This window comes from Hydra vulgaris, chromosome 05 (genome assembly GCF_038396675.1).
Source record: "Hydra vulgaris chromosome 05, alternate assembly HydraT2T_AEP".
Classification (NCBI taxonomy): Eukaryota; Metazoa; Cnidaria; class Hydrozoa; order Anthoathecata; family Hydridae; genus Hydra; species Hydra vulgaris.
The window spans coordinates 36,258,160-36,274,585 of NC_088924.1; the positions used below are offsets into that span (position 1 = coordinate 36,258,160).

The 16,426-nt window shown below is 25.7% G+C and overlaps 1 protein-coding gene across 1 annotated transcript; it reads left to right on the top strand.

The window, feature by feature from the left end:
- Window positions 1–7,482: 7,482 nt before the first annotated feature.
- On the top strand, window positions 7,483–8,715 carry LOC100201806 (retinal homeobox protein Rax-like; the record flags this gene model as incomplete). Its single annotated transcript, NM_001309729.1, is given in 5 exon segments — window positions 7,483–7,672; window positions 7,788–8,014; window positions 8,213–8,255; window positions 8,258–8,262; window positions 8,264–8,715. Coding segments are annotated over 5 exon segments (810 nt in total). The 3' UTR covers window positions 8,678–8,715.
- Window positions 8,716–16,426: the final 7,711 nt, after the last annotated feature.

Below are 16,426 nucleotides of genomic sequence, written 5' to 3' on the forward strand. Positions count from 1 at the left end.
GTCTTCAGAATTTTTTCTCTCTGGAATATTGTGAACACGTTTAAAATTAAATTAAAACTATCAATGCATCTTGCAATAGTAGACTAACTAACTGAAATTGATTTCCCAATAAGAAAAATAACGTTGGAACAACGTTATTCCAACATCTTCCGTATCCTTGGAAAGACGTTGCCATGATGTTATAAATAAAACAGCGGGAAAACGTCATTTTGCTAACGTTATTGCAACGATGTAAAAATGACGTTGTAACAACGTTACATTTGAGCTAAATGACGTCGAAAAAGCGTTAGAGCAACGTTAAAAGCATTTTTAAGAACGAAATAAAAAAACGGAATGAACAAATACCACAAATACCAGAAATCGGACTAACTTTCTATTTGATGCTCACCTGAGTTTTTCTGCTGTCGAAAGATTATTGACTGCAAATTGTTTAGCAACATCATCTGAAATAGAAAAAAAAATCCCTCAATAAACTGCAAAACTAATGAAACTGCTCCTAAAATATTTTTAATTGAATAAGTAAACAAATTTATTTAAAACACACAATCATGACATAATGCAAAAAAAATATTCCTAGTTTTACCCTTAAAAGATTTATCTTTGTGTTTGAGTTCAAATTTCTGTAAAGTTATTTTTTTACAAGGTTTATTTTGGCAAAGACAATATGTTTTCTTATAACTTGAATTTCATGGTACAATAAAGAAACTGAAATAGTACACTTTTACAAAATGAAGAATCAAAAATCGTTTTAAAAAATAGCTCTCTTTAACACTAGTGATTACTTTGTTAGGTGCTTTTTCTTCCAACCTAATACTTATATTTCACTTAAACGCTTGACCATTTGAGCAAGTGGCACCTTCTTACCAAAAACGAATAATTTCAGACTCAACATTTTAAATGAATTGACAGACATATCAAGAAGCGGTCATTCAAAAAGTTATAACAAATGAATCAGGCTATGTAAATTGTATGTTATGAATGTTGGACCATAATAATCCACAGCCATAATAATCCAGTCATTCAAACCAATCTAATAGCATCAATGCATAACCAAAGCATAGATGCTGTTAATTTAGTTTGTATCTTTAGTGCATAGGGACCAGTATACAAAAGAAATTAACTGTATAGCCTTTTATTTTTTTAAACTCTACCAGTGATCTAGACTTTCTGACAAAATGATGGCTTTTTACCGGAGAAGTCATTTGATTTTTCAGAAATATGATTAATTTGAACATATGAAAAACAACATATCTTTGGCTCCTTTTTTCAAAATACCAATAATCGACGGACAACCCCAAAATAAACTGAGATCATATAGTCTAAAATGAATCAAGAAATGCAAAGTAAATCTATCAAAAGACTTTTAAATACTTTATATTCTTTACAACTCATCTTGACAAACTGTGTGTTTGCTAAGATGAATTATAAAGATTATAAAGCATCAAAAAGTAAAAAAAAATTGGCCTAATTGAAAACAACTTTCTTTGTATATATTTCATATTTTGCTAGCGCTGAAGTATCACATACAAATTGTTTAACATTATCATACTTTAAAAAAAAGTCTTTGCAAACAAGACCATTTTCTGAAAGCATTTGGAACTTTCTAAAGAACTCTTTAAGAAACTACTTAAACAAGTTAGGTTTTTGTTTTCCACAAAAAAAAGTAACAAGAAACAGAGGTTTAGAAATAAACAAGCAAAGTAAAGACGAAAGCTGTATATTGCTAGATTTAAAAAAGGGCCGACTATATACATTTACTATTAAATATTTGTCATTGTTAATACCAATGATATATTATATAAACTAGATGTCTAACTTGCGGGATTTTATTGGACAAAAAATAAAGTCGCTTTTTTTGCTTATAAATATGGTTATAAATATGGTTATAAATATGGTTCGCCATTTGTAAAAGAGTAAAAGAGTAAAAGTTGGATGTGTGGAATAAAAATTAAAAATGCGAGTCAAAAGTTCCCAACAAATTAAAGATAAATTAAAAACATGTTATAATAATTATAAAATACTTATAAAGGTTTATGAGCCAATGTTTATTAAAAAGTATTACAATTCATAAAAATGCTTTAAAAGCATCTGTCGTTTCACTTTTCTATTTAAAACTTTAATCCCTTTTTAATGGAAAATAAATTTAAAAACCATAAATTATTATTTTACTAGTACTCTAATTTCCACTTAATACTTTTACATAAATAGTATCATGGCCTACTGTTATTATATTAACAGTAGGCCATGATAGTATATAGATTTAAAATATAATTACTTTATATAAGAAAAAAAAGTTAAATAATATTTGTCTACAAATTTAATCTGCCCTTTGTAAAAAAGGCAAAAGCGACTTCACTTTTTGGATTGAAGTAAAACATCTAGTTTATACAAAATATAATTGGTTAATACACATGTCATCATCATGGAGCATATTATTAATACCAATGGCTAGATGTCAAAACCAAGATAAATGTAGTCACAATAATTTTTTAGTATTCACATGATTAAGTGTTTTAGTAACATTTATTTGCCCGTGTTGCCGCTTTAAAACAAGCAAACCATTTAATGAAAAATTTAAACTAAATGTTTAACTGGCCACTGAACAAGATCATTAAAAAGATAAAAAAAACTGAACAAAAGCATTAAAAATCAAGACAATTATCAGAGTGAAAGGTATTTACTAAAATCAGCAATTTTTCAAGAGAGTTTAGTTAAAGATTACATAGAATCTATTAAATAAACTCTCTTGAAAAAAATATTGGAATTGGCAAAAAAAAAATCACCAACTAAACTTCGATAGTTATGTTATAATTGTTATAAATGTTATAAATTGTTATAATTGTTATAAATGTTATAAATATATATATTTATAACAATTTATACAGTTTTATAAACTTAAATATATTTATAACAATTTATACAGTTTTATAAACTTATATATATTTATAACAATTTATACAGTTTTATAAACTTAAATATATTTATAACAATTTATATAGTTTTATAAACTTATATATATTTATAAGAATTTATAAAACTTCACACAGCCACCTAGTTTTCCGATTTTGTTGATGGAACGGACGTGTCACTTACAAAGCAAATAACTTTTGTGTTTTTGATTCATCCACTTTGGTTTTGACAAACTATTGATAGTTTAGGAGCATTTTCTGAAGGTAGAAAATCAGAAATAAAAGAAAGACGCCGACATCGCGAAGCTGATGATAGACGTTTTTGCTCAAAGCCAAATTAAGTTAAAGAACTGTAAAAGTCAGGGCTATGATGATGGAGCTAATTTTTCCGGTGCATATAAAGAAGTGCAGGTCATCATTCTTGAGAAAAATTCTTAAGCATTGCACATGCCTTGCGGTGCACATAGCCACAATAAACAATAAAATTCATGCTTAACTCAATGTAACTCGGAAGCCAAAAATTTGGGCACTAACCAAAAAATAAACTAAAAAGGCTTATATCTTAATTTTATTTGTTTTAATGCAAACACAATTCCAAACTAAGTTAATTTTCTTTTAGGTTGTTTTTAGCAATTTTGCCAATACGATCCTTATATAGTAAAAATTAGGAAATAAATAACAACATAGCCTGACTCGATTAATTTTGGCTTGTTTTTAATAAACTCGAAAAAATTCTAAGAAAAAAAAGTGAAAAAAAAAAGATTACAAAGTTTGATTCGCTAATTTTGGTTCAAATTGGTAAAATACTGCAGTTATATTTTGAATTAACAAATTAACATTAAATCTTTTTAGAATGTTTATAATGCAAGTATTAGGCTTTAATTTTTAAAACTCAAAAGCAGTGCACTCTTCTAATTATGATTTAACAACAAATTTTTTGAGAAAACTTTTGTTAAATCTTGATACAACGAAGTACAATCAAATGCTTACTGCTGCAGATGCTGCAAAGTATATCTCACACTGCAAAATTTATTTTCAAACGATTCAGATTTATTTATTTTACTGCCTCTGACTCAGCAGAGGCGGATTTAAAGCCCGTCAAGTCCTAAAAGTGACGGGATTTAAATCCCGTCAAGTCCTGAAAGTGAAGGGATAAAAAAAAATTGATATTAATATTGGTATTATGATATTTACCACCCGCCTAATATTTAGACTGCTAATCTTTATATTTTTGATTGAAAATGTTTTTTAAAAAATGTTTACTGTGAAACCTTTTGTAAAATAAATTATGCAACCTTGCAGAGGTTTTATTATTACATAATTTATTATATACATTGTAACTTATTATACAAAACTTCCTAATGTAAATTATACTTTGCAGGGTATGAGAAAATTGGATAAGTTAATTGGTTCCTCGCTATCAAATGTACCGACATTTAATAGCGAGGAACCAATTAAAACCATAATTTATTATATATATTGTAATTTATTATACAAAACTTCGTAATGTAAATTATACTTTGCAGGGTATGAGAAAATTGGATAAGTTAATTGGTTCCTCGCTATCAAATGTACCAACATTTATAAAAAACATTTAGCGACTATTCAACATCTGTAAATAAATTGCAAATTAAAACCTAAACTGTTTCTATTGCTTACACGTTTCTATTAGTTTTTAAAGTAAGGAGTTTATGTACGTATATATGCATACATAATATATATATATATATATATATATATATATATATATATATATATATATATATATATATATATATATATATATATATATATATATTGAAATAATAAGAAACTTCCGTAATAAATTCTTAATATATAAATTAGGTTAGTCACTTTATCGTTTTTAAATTAACATTATTTCAAATGAACTTTATGTAAGTAGTTGAAAACTTAGTTTGACTTTGACTTGAAATTTGTCTCGAATAAAAACTATTAATAAAAGTTTTTGAAGTTAAAAGTAAAAAGTATTTTTATTAAATAAAGCAACTTGAAAATTAAATGAAGTTTCACATCTCATTTGGCATAAATTTATTTTCACATCTCATTTGCTGCAAATTTATACTACAAAACTACACTTTTTATCCATAAAATAAAATTATATGCAGAAATAATTCTTTTTTTCTCCATTTGGTGTAGAGTTACCTTATTACGAAAAATAAGAAACAACGAGAAAAAGTTAATGTTTTTTTACTTTTGTTAATTGATGGTAAATAGAAAAAAATTTGTCTCTAATAAAAAGTATTAACAAAAGTTTTTAAAGTTAAAAGTAAAAAATATTTATTTAAAATAAAACAACTTTTAAAAATTAAATTTCCCACACAATCTATGAAGATAGATAATCTGTTGCGAAAAACATAATTGCATCCCTGTGGTAACTTAATTGTTTTCCTTGCATATTAATTTGCTTAATTATTTTCCTTACCTATTGTTTAGAAGTTTGTTGAAATCCGATTAGAAAGATAAATTCAATTTGTCGTTAATTTATGTTTATTTCAATTATAGTTTTATTTTTATTACATTTATTTTATCGCAACTGATTTTAAGTTAAGTAAGTATATATATATATATATATATATATATATATATATATATATATATATATATATATATATATATATATATATATATATATATATATATATATATATATATATATATATATATATATATATATATATATATAAAGATATATATATATGTTTATATATATATCTTTATATATATACATATATATATATATATATATATATATATATATATATATATATATATATATATATATATATATATATATATATATATATATATATGTTTATATATATATATATATAAAATATATATATATATATGTAATATATGTATATATGTAATATATATATATATATTTTATATATATATATATATATATATATATATATATATATATATATATATATATATATATATATATATAACTATTTACAAAATTAAAATAAAATTATTTATAAGTAATGTTTTTAACTTTTTTTTTAATAAAACCATTGTTTTGAATTGTAATTGTTCTTTGTATAAATTGATTTATAATTTATACATTTTTTATAATAAGTGTTTGCGTATTAAAGTTGCAATGCATTACAATTGGCATTGAACAAAATACTCGCTGTGAAGATTACCCCAACCGCAGCGATATAAACATTCATCGGTAAGAGTGCGGAAATCTTATTAAAGCCATAAAGAATATAATCTAAGTTAAATTAATGAGACAAACGAATAAAATTTGTTTTAAAAATACAAAATTCAGACATCATTTACGTGATAAAATACTTATTAATTATTTAAATACTTTTTACATTAATTATGTAGATTTTAATTCTGAATTATAGCAATCGTCTTAATGCCTGTTGATAAATCACACAATTATGTTGCATTTTAATTCATTTCAATCATAACTTATTACCTATATGTCTTTTAAAACACCTGTGAATTATTTAAAGGTAGAAAATTACGATTAGTGTTTTGTTTGATAATTAAAGAGTTAATTAAACTATTGTTCTACTTTTGTCAAAGTTGCTTCCGGATTACATATTTTATACATTACATATTTTGTCTCAGAGTGCAACAAATAAATTGGTTTAGCAATTGGATAAATATCCAAATTATTATTATGTCGTTAGATTTTTTTTTTGTTTACAAACATTTTACCCACTCCCCAAACAAATCATTTCAAATCAGTTGTAATTAGCGAGAATGATTTTTTTTAAATAAAGCATTTTATACAGATTTTAATTATTTTAATTAACTCTAATTATTACTAAACTTTAATAATTATTACTTTACTAAAATTGGTTAATTAATGGCATACAGGAGATTCATTTACGACAGTAAGCGAGTTTGAAAGTTCAAACTTACGAAGCTTACAAGCTAACATAATTTTTTATAAGATTTTATGCAATTTTCAAACCTGCATAATAATCTAAGGCGAATTTAAAAATAGTTTTTCTTACAAGTAAACGTTTTTTACAGAGGACTTTGTAAACAAAAAGTAACAGAAAGAAAAAAGTTAATTTGATTAAATAATATTAAATTACTTGCGCTATTGTTAACTTTGAAGTACCCAGCTATCAATTGCAATCTGGTGCTAATCCATAATAATGAAGTCATTTTTTTTTCATTTCGAAATAAACTTGCAGTCAGCTTAACTCTTCATTAGTTCACATAGATGCTTTATTTGTTAATGGTGCGTTTTATATATAGACATGGGCAGGAGGTACTTGTTTTATATAAATGTAGGGTAAGTTAAATAAGTCCGTCATTGCTAAGACGATTATTAAATGTATTAGATGTGCATAATATAACGTTTATATATTTATATATATATATATATATACATATATATATATATATATATATATATATATATATATATATATATATATATATATATATATATATATTTTTAAACTTAACAACTAGCTTTAAAAATTTTTATGGGTTTTTATTTGATATTTATTTTTATGCAAACTTATTTTTAAAATATATTACTGAGCTTTATATATTTTTTTTTAGTTATATATATATATAAAATAGTCTTAAAAAGAGCTAAAATATCAAATCTGAACAAAAAAAGTAACATATTTAGTAAATGATACACAAACCTATGGCAAAGATGCAGTTTAGCATCGATATGATACTTGGTAACAGTAACAGCGAGGAAAAGCAACAGAGTGATGTTAAACTGCAACGAGAGTTTAACCAAGAAAAAGGTAAATAGAGTTTACATTTAAATGATCTATTTACATGTTTTTGGCTAATAATAACTGTTATCATTATTGCGTGTGACTTAAACCTAAATGCTATCCACTGCGTCTTTGGTTGTAGGTATCAACGTGAGTTCAACGATTCGATTCAACTCTCCCATTTCTTCAGACATTAAAAATGACGAAAGTGAAGGAGAAAACCGCCAAAAATTAAGAAGAAATCGAACTACATTTACAACATATCAGCTGCATCAGTTAGAACGATCATTTGATAAAACACAATATCCAGACGTTTTTACCCGTGAAAATTTGGCATTAAAGCTTGATTTAAGTGAAGCTCGAGTACAGGTAGTTGAACAAAAAGTTTAAAATTTTCTTTAATTTTTTTAATATAGTTTTCAAATGAAAATACGTCATAATAAAAAAAGATCATTTTGCTGTTAAGTGGTCTTTACTTCCAATGTCATAAAAAGCACACTAAAGTTAACTCATTACGCAATTTTATTTGCTTAATTTAAATATATTTTTCATTGATTTTTATTTTAGGTTTGGTTTCAAAATAGACGCGCAAAATGGCGAAAAAGAGAAAAATTATCATTCGGAAATTCCCCTAGTAACTCAGTATGTAGTTCGGCAATAGAATATCATCAGGACAGCCAGATTTCGATTCCAGAAGTTCCAATATTAGAAGTAACGCCAATAGTTAAACGTTCGTTTATTCCAAATAAACGACCATGTTCTTGTTCACATATTACAGACAATAAACACCTCGGATATGTCAATTCTTCTTTGATTAAACCCACTCTTCCTCATACTTGCACTGCAAGATCTTGCTTGTACTATGGCGGAAAAAGACATAAAAATAGATTTTCTGACTTAAGGTGTTCACATGAAGAAAACTTCAACAAAAGAACTTTCCACAAAATAATATATCAAGAACCTTGTAACCAACGCTATACGGACCTTTCAGACCATACTGATCATCCTATAAGATATAGTTATTTTCATTAAACAATTATTATAAATATAGTATAAATATAAAAAATATTTAAAGTTCTTAATAACTTATAGATGATGCTTTGTTTGATTTTATTGCGCACAATTACGGAAGTCAGAATTAAAAACATTGCTATATTTAATTATATATAATTGCTTTGTTAAGCTTTGTTATCTCTAGACAAGATTTTGCCTGCGGCTTCTTTTTATTTTAAAAGAGAACTTATAAAAATTGCTGAGATTCGTGGGATTTGTTTTTTTAGTTCAATTGCGAAACAATTTACTTATTTATAACTAACAAAAAGCTGTGTTAAAATATAAATTTTCTAAACCATCTCTTATTATCAATTTAGTACCCAATTAAAGCAAATATTTTACAACGTGAATTATCATTGGATACTGAGTTTACATTCTGAGGTTTGAAATATTGTTTAAATAACATTAGTTTTCTAACAAAATTATACAAATAAACTTCATACATTTTAGAAAAAAAATAAATAATTACAAACAAAAAAACTGCCCATGCGACGCACAATGGCACAGTGGGACAGAGTGTGCCAAAATACCAAAAAATCATTGTCGGCATTGCATGCTGAAAATTTGTCATAATGATAAAAATACGTTCATTAGAGGAAATATCTAGTTAAAAAAACATTAAATATTTATTGAAATGTTTTTTATGCGGTTATTTACACGTGAATTTGACAAGTGTTTTAAAACGCTTATTGGCGCATTTTTTGTTTATCATCTTTCTTACGCTACTACTATTTTAAACTTGGTTTTTTGAGTATTATTTTAAAACATATTATTTGAATTGACATTGTTTTTTTTCGCTTAGACTTTTCAAAACAGTTTAACGTAAGTGTAATCCTTAGTTTTTATGCATCAGTGACAGACAGTTTTTGAGATTTTTTTCGCTACTATTACTATTAGGTATCAGATAAACTATCCTCCAATATCCTCCATCCTCCAAACCATCCTTCACTATCCTCCAAGCATTTGATTATGTAAAACTAATGCTCAATGTATGTAAATAGTCATGCATCATAAATATTTTGCAACTTCTTGCAATAAATTAAGTTATTGCAAATAAATCATACTCATTGTATTTATTGCAAAAACACGTTTTTAATAAGTTCTTAAAACTCAATATTTTGTAATAATTTTTTAACTACAAATCAATTATGCAAAGTGTGTAAATACAAATATAGAATTTTTTTTTATTATTTACCAATGATTTCAATAAAATAATTTTTTTTGTTCTATATATGATGATTGTTGCTACTTTCCCCCTCCTCCAACAAAAAAAAAACTTTTCTAACCTTTTCAGTATATCTAATGTTACTACATTAGTTTATGTACTAATAATTTTGTACAGATATGTGTCTGGAAGAAACAATAATTTTAATTTTGTTTTTAGATGAAATATTTTGATGTTTACGTTTTTTTAAAGGATAATAACATTTCTATTCAAGACACTGAGAAATCATACCGCCATTTGTTAACATTCTTTGAGTAGCCCTTTGATCAGAACAATGACATTGTTGAGAGACTTAAGAACTTTTTTGCACATCTTAAATTGCGCTGGAATACTTGTAAACGCGTAGAGTCTATATTTTTTAAAGACAATGCTAAATGGCTTGATAATGAAATTAATGTAAATGATTTTACTGCTGTCAAAATGGCCATACCGAATGCAAGTTCTCCATCCTCTTCTAGCACTGGACGACGAACAATGCAACCTGTATCCTGCATATAATAATATAAAACCATCAAAACTTTTGTGCTACCCTAAAAACATGATTTTTACTGACTATACTGCAAGCAAACCATTTTAAAGTTTATGTGATCATATAGCTCAAAGACTTTGTCAAGTTCAAAATGATGTTTTATGTATGGTAAAAAACTGTGACCTGGTATCTCTTAATTATCAAGCAGGTTTTGATGGCTCTACTGGCCAAATTATATATAAACAAAAAATGTCTGTTGAAAGTCTTCGCAACTTGAAAAAAAAAGAATCGTTGTTTCTAACTTGCCTTGTTCCAATTCAGATTACAACTAATGATAGAAAAATCCAAACGGTTATTTGGAGAAATCCAAAACCTTCTTCTACTTTATATTGCCGACCTTTAAGATTTAAATTTGAAAAAGAAACAAATGATTTATTACTCATTGAAGAAACTCCTTTAAATAATGAGATCTTTAATCTTGTTGAAACTTGTGTTCAGTTATCTAATGGCAAGTCTATTTCAGTCAAACATATCATTCGAGTTACAGAGATCTTTAATCTTGTAGAAACTTGTGTTCAGTTATCTAATGGCAAGTCTATTTCAGTCAAACATACCATTCAAGTTACAGAGATCTTTAATCTTGTAGAAACTTGTGTTCAGTTATCTAATGGCAAGTCTATTTCAGTCAAACATATCATTCAAGTTACAATACGTATCATTCAATTTACAATGATAGATGGCAAAGTCCATACTGCCTTATTGAATGCAACAAGCTCTAGTCAATGTTGCTCTATATGTGGGTATTCACCAAAAGACATAAACAACATTGACAAGGCTACAAAACTTCCCTATTCACCGGATGAGCTTCAATATGGATTTTCTACACTTCATTCATGGATACGATTTTTTGAGTGTCTTATTCATTTTTCATATAAGATACCAATCAAAAGATGGCAAGCGAGAGGAGATGCAGAGAAAGCTCTTGTTAAAGAACAAAAAATAAATATACAAAAGGATTTCAACAAAAAATGGGAGTTATTGTTGATTACCCGAAATGTGGAGGATTTGGAAATTCAAATGACGGAAATACTGCTCAAAAAGCCTTTTCAAATGAAGATGAATTTGCCAAAATTACAGGAATAAACAAAAAACTAATCGTAAAGTTGCACATAATCTTAGTTTGCATATCAAGTAGATTTTAAATAGATACTAGTAAGTTTCGCTTATTTTGTCTGGAGACCGCAAAGCTCTATTCATGCTTGTACTATTGGTATTACATGCCTCAGAGTTTTCACAAGATCCTAATTCACGGTGCAGAAGTAATAGAAAGTATATTATTGCCAATAGGTCTATTTAGTGAAGAAGCTCAAGAAGCTAGAAATAAAGAATTTAGAAAATATAGGGAACATCATTCCTGTAAAAATTCAAGTATAAAGACAAATGAAGATGTAAAGAAAAAACTTTTATGTACATCTGATCCAGTTATTTCATTTTTTATAAAAACTGTTTCATCGGTAAAAAAAAATTTCCTCCGGGTGTTGTTGAACTTTTTATTTGCGAGAATTCTACGTTCTAGAATAAAAACAAATTCGTAATTTTTAATTGTAATTAAATAAAAAAACTTTCTATATAGGTTTTTTAGTTAATATTCATTTTGTAGGGTTTTTATAATTAATTTGTAACAGTTCTAATAAAAAAAATTAAAAAAATAATTTTGGCACAAAAAACACGGTTTTGTCCCACAGTGAGTGGGGCAGAAATGCTTCAAAACTGGACATTTAACGAAAATGAAAAAAGGCGTTATGAAACATTTTTTGGTGGTAATGTATAAAAGAGTCTTTGGTCAATCTTATCCACGTCGTTTTTTTAGGGTAGTACTGACCTTTAATTCTGTAGAACCCATAATCTAGCTAAATTCTTTTGTTTAAAAAATAACTCACTTTATTTAAGTTATTAGTACTATTTTGTATTTATAGTGCTAAAGCTGAAGTTTGTTAAAAGTTCCAAATTTTTTTCAAGGATTCTTCAATTTTAGGTTTGCCTCTATCTTTTCGTAATGAAAAAATAATTTTAAAGTGCTTAAAATATACATTAATTGGTAATTAAAAAAAGTGCATTTAAAATATTTTATTATTGTTACTAATTTTTTTTTAAATGCACTGTTTGTCCTCACTTAGATACAATTTCAAATTTCTTTTTTTCTGAAATTGGTGATGATTACAGACTGTAAAAATTTTTTTTTGTCTGCACTTATTGAGCCCTTTTGTGTGAATTAGTGGAAATGTATCAATCACATCAGTAGAAACCAGGTAACGAAAGCAGGTCATGAGCGCTTTAACTAATGACGTTCTTTTTTTTTTTAATTTGTTTTTAGCAAATAAAACTTATCAAGTTTTTGAGTAACTTTTTTTGAGTGACTTTTTACATTAAATTCGAATTACTGTAATTTATTTTAGTGACTTGATTAGAATACGTTTTAATATTATTAATATATTAATATCATGCAAGCTTTTAAATTTTTTCTTTTTTATGTTGACACGCTTATAAAAAACTTTACTCAAAAAAATTCGAAAATACATCAAAAAATCCAAAACAAAAAAAAATTAATTTTGTCCAGTTTTAAAGCTATTCTGCCCCACATTTTGCGTCTTTAAAAATTTTTATTAAAGAAGTATTAATTTTTTTATTCTTTTTCTATTGAAATGAGTTAGGTACAATAAGTTTTTGTTATAAAATCGTTTCGTAAGGAAAGGTACCCGCATTAAAAAAATGAAAAATTCAAGAAAAGATGATAATCATCAGCCTAATTTTTCATTCATCGATGTTTTTAAAAAAAACAAAAATATTTTAAATATTTTTTCATTTCTAATTAACATAATGTATATTAAAGAAGCGTAAGCCGCTTTAACAATTTATTGCAATTTATTTATGCATAAATTTGTAATTTAAGCATAAATTTAATAATATTTTTTATCTAAAACAACGCGACATACGTTCGGCTTGATCTTTAATGATGTAAAACCGGTTAAAACAGTGCATGCCTTTTTACGAGACAAGGATTTTTTTATTTTTTTATTTATTTGAAAACATTTTTAAAAGTGAAGTAATGCAAAAATCTAAGAGCTGCGTTTGATGTTGACTTAAAACGCTTAAAACTTAACACTTTGTGACGTAATATCTTGTTACACTAATTAGTTTTATTCCGGTGAACAACTATATCTTATTGATTTAATCACACGTTATTAAAAACTTACTTCGATTTCTAATACCCCGTTCATACTGACGATAAAACACGTTTTATCTTAAAAGCGTATTAAATTGTTATTGCAAAAAGCTGTATAAAACAACAATAAAACAATACTGCAAGGTTGCTTTGTCAATATAAAAAGCATGTGTTAATATAAAACAACCTCGCCATGTTGTTTTATTACTGTTTTGCAGAGTTTATAACATTATAAACACAAAACACATTTAAAATAAAACGTGTTTTATCTCCAATGTGAACGGGGTATAAGTAATTGAAGTAAACTTGTTTCTTTATTAAAAAATATTGGACAAGAATATTTAAAATCCAAACCGTTAACCGAGTTTAGTAGAATACTGCATTATTAATTTTTTAAAAACTTTTTATTGAAAAATATCTGAAATTTTAAGAATATACTCAGCTGAGTAAATTTTAAAAACTTATTTAGCATATACCAAAAACATATAACTAATTAGGTTTGTTTGGTTTATGTTTATTATTTAACTTCTTAGTTACTGATCTTAATTCCCACTTATTTATGCACCCGTGTATTGACTTTTACTTTACTTAACTAGAATTGTTAAACAGTATAGATTTCATTATTGCAATATAGAAGTCAAACTCAATTCTAGTAGAACATCCACAATTCTTTAACTTCCATCATTGAAATGAGTTCTAAATAGAGCTCTGGACCATATGATGATTTTTTATCTTACCATGGAGGCATTTGATATATATATATATATATATATATATATATATATATATATATATATATATATATATATATATATATATATATATATATATATATATATATATATATATATATATATATATATATATATATATATATATATATATATATATATATATATATATATATATATGATTGTCTTGCAAGCTCTAATAAACTAGAATGAGCAGGTTTATAATCCAAACTGAAATTGAACTCGATGGTATATACTGTCTTGTATTACTTCAATACTTGCATCAACTTTCCGAACCATAAGGACAAAACAGCGCATACCATGTCTTTGAACTTTGGTAAAGTGGAAAAGAATGACTTATATAGACTGCTTCATTTTATAAATATTGATTGTGTTCCTTCTAATTGCAATGTCAATGCCATTTGTAAATAGTACCTATTACTCCGTGGAACCTGAAAAATGTTCATAGTTTGTTTGACAATTGCGTTCTTTTTCCAATGTTCGTATGCAAATAAATTTTCTTTACCCATTAATATTTTGTAACTAATGCATAACAATGCTTTGAATGGGTTTTTTATTTATTTTGATCAAACCATAAAAATAAGATTTTCATATTAATTACACTTATTAATTACAAGCATTATTTTATGTAATTACTATCTTATTAATAAACTTGTGTCATTGTTTTTATTAATAAATTTGTTTCTTACGATATTCAAATTTTTTAACATAAAAAAAGAAATTTTCTTTTCTTTTGTTTGATAAATAAGTGATTAATGCTCACAGTTTATTAATTAGTATTTTATTTCATACTTTTTTACTTTTGGTCCTCTGATCAAAAGTAAAAATACAATGTTGTAGTGGGTAACTGTTGGTTACAAATATTAATCTATTGTTATGGAATATAAAATAGATTTGTATTTTTATTAAACAAAATTTTATCCAATAGATTGCAAGATTTTATCTAATACATAGCAAGATTTGCTTAAATCTTCAATATTCTTATAAAGTTTCATGAAAATTATGGTAATTATTAATAATTATGTTATTTACCGTAAACCGGGGTTACTTTGAACGTTTTTGAGATATTTTTTCTTGCTCTTCCTTCGCTATTGAAAATATTTGAAATTTAACCAAATGAATATAGGGGCTAAGGTTGACTCTTACATAATTCAAATTCAAAATAATATTTAAATAAAAGGATTTTGTATAATATTAATTTAAATAGTCATTCAAAGTTACCCCACAAATGGGGTAACTTTGAATGCGTTTTTTTGTAAAAGCAAAACCTATTCAAAAACGTATTGTTTTGTTTTAAAATTTCATAAAAACAACATTCTAGTTTCACATTAATCTATTATTGCTAAAATAATGTAATATTATTTCATAACAAACACCCAATTAGTATTTTATTTTGTTTTAATGAGTATGTTTTAAGTGGACTAGCATAAAAATGTCTCATTTACATCAGGTTTACTAACAGACAATTCAAGTGGAACATCTTTACATTTTGCCAAAAAATACTCAAAAAAATAAAAAACTTTTAAAAAGGGTAAAAGTAAATTTTTTTTCCTTTGAGCTTTTTCCTTGACATCAACAAAAAACAACTGTTAAAGTACATTAAAAACTGCTTGGCATACTAAATATACAACTACCATCTGGCAAATGAATGAAGATGATACTTAATGGGTAAATTCCATAAGTCTTTCAAAATCACTAAGCTACTAAGTTGCTGATACCTTTTGATCTGCCAAATATAATGTTTATAAGTAAAAAAGAACAAAGGAGATTTATTTTTTGTAATTGTCTGTGCTTTTTTTGGAACAAGAGGTTTTCGATTGATCAAGTATTTTCCTCTAATACTTTTTTAAAAGGTCCATAAAATGCAATATCAAGAGGTTGCAATAAATGGGTAGAGTTACCAGTTATATAACAAGATACTGTTTTCTTCGCAACAATTTCAAACAACATTTTTTTTAGTAAATTCCTTTTCACTGAAAAGATTGCTTAGATTATAATAAAAAGGAACTTTAGTCCCGACAATTTGACAAAAATAATAACAAACCAGTCAAAAAAGTGA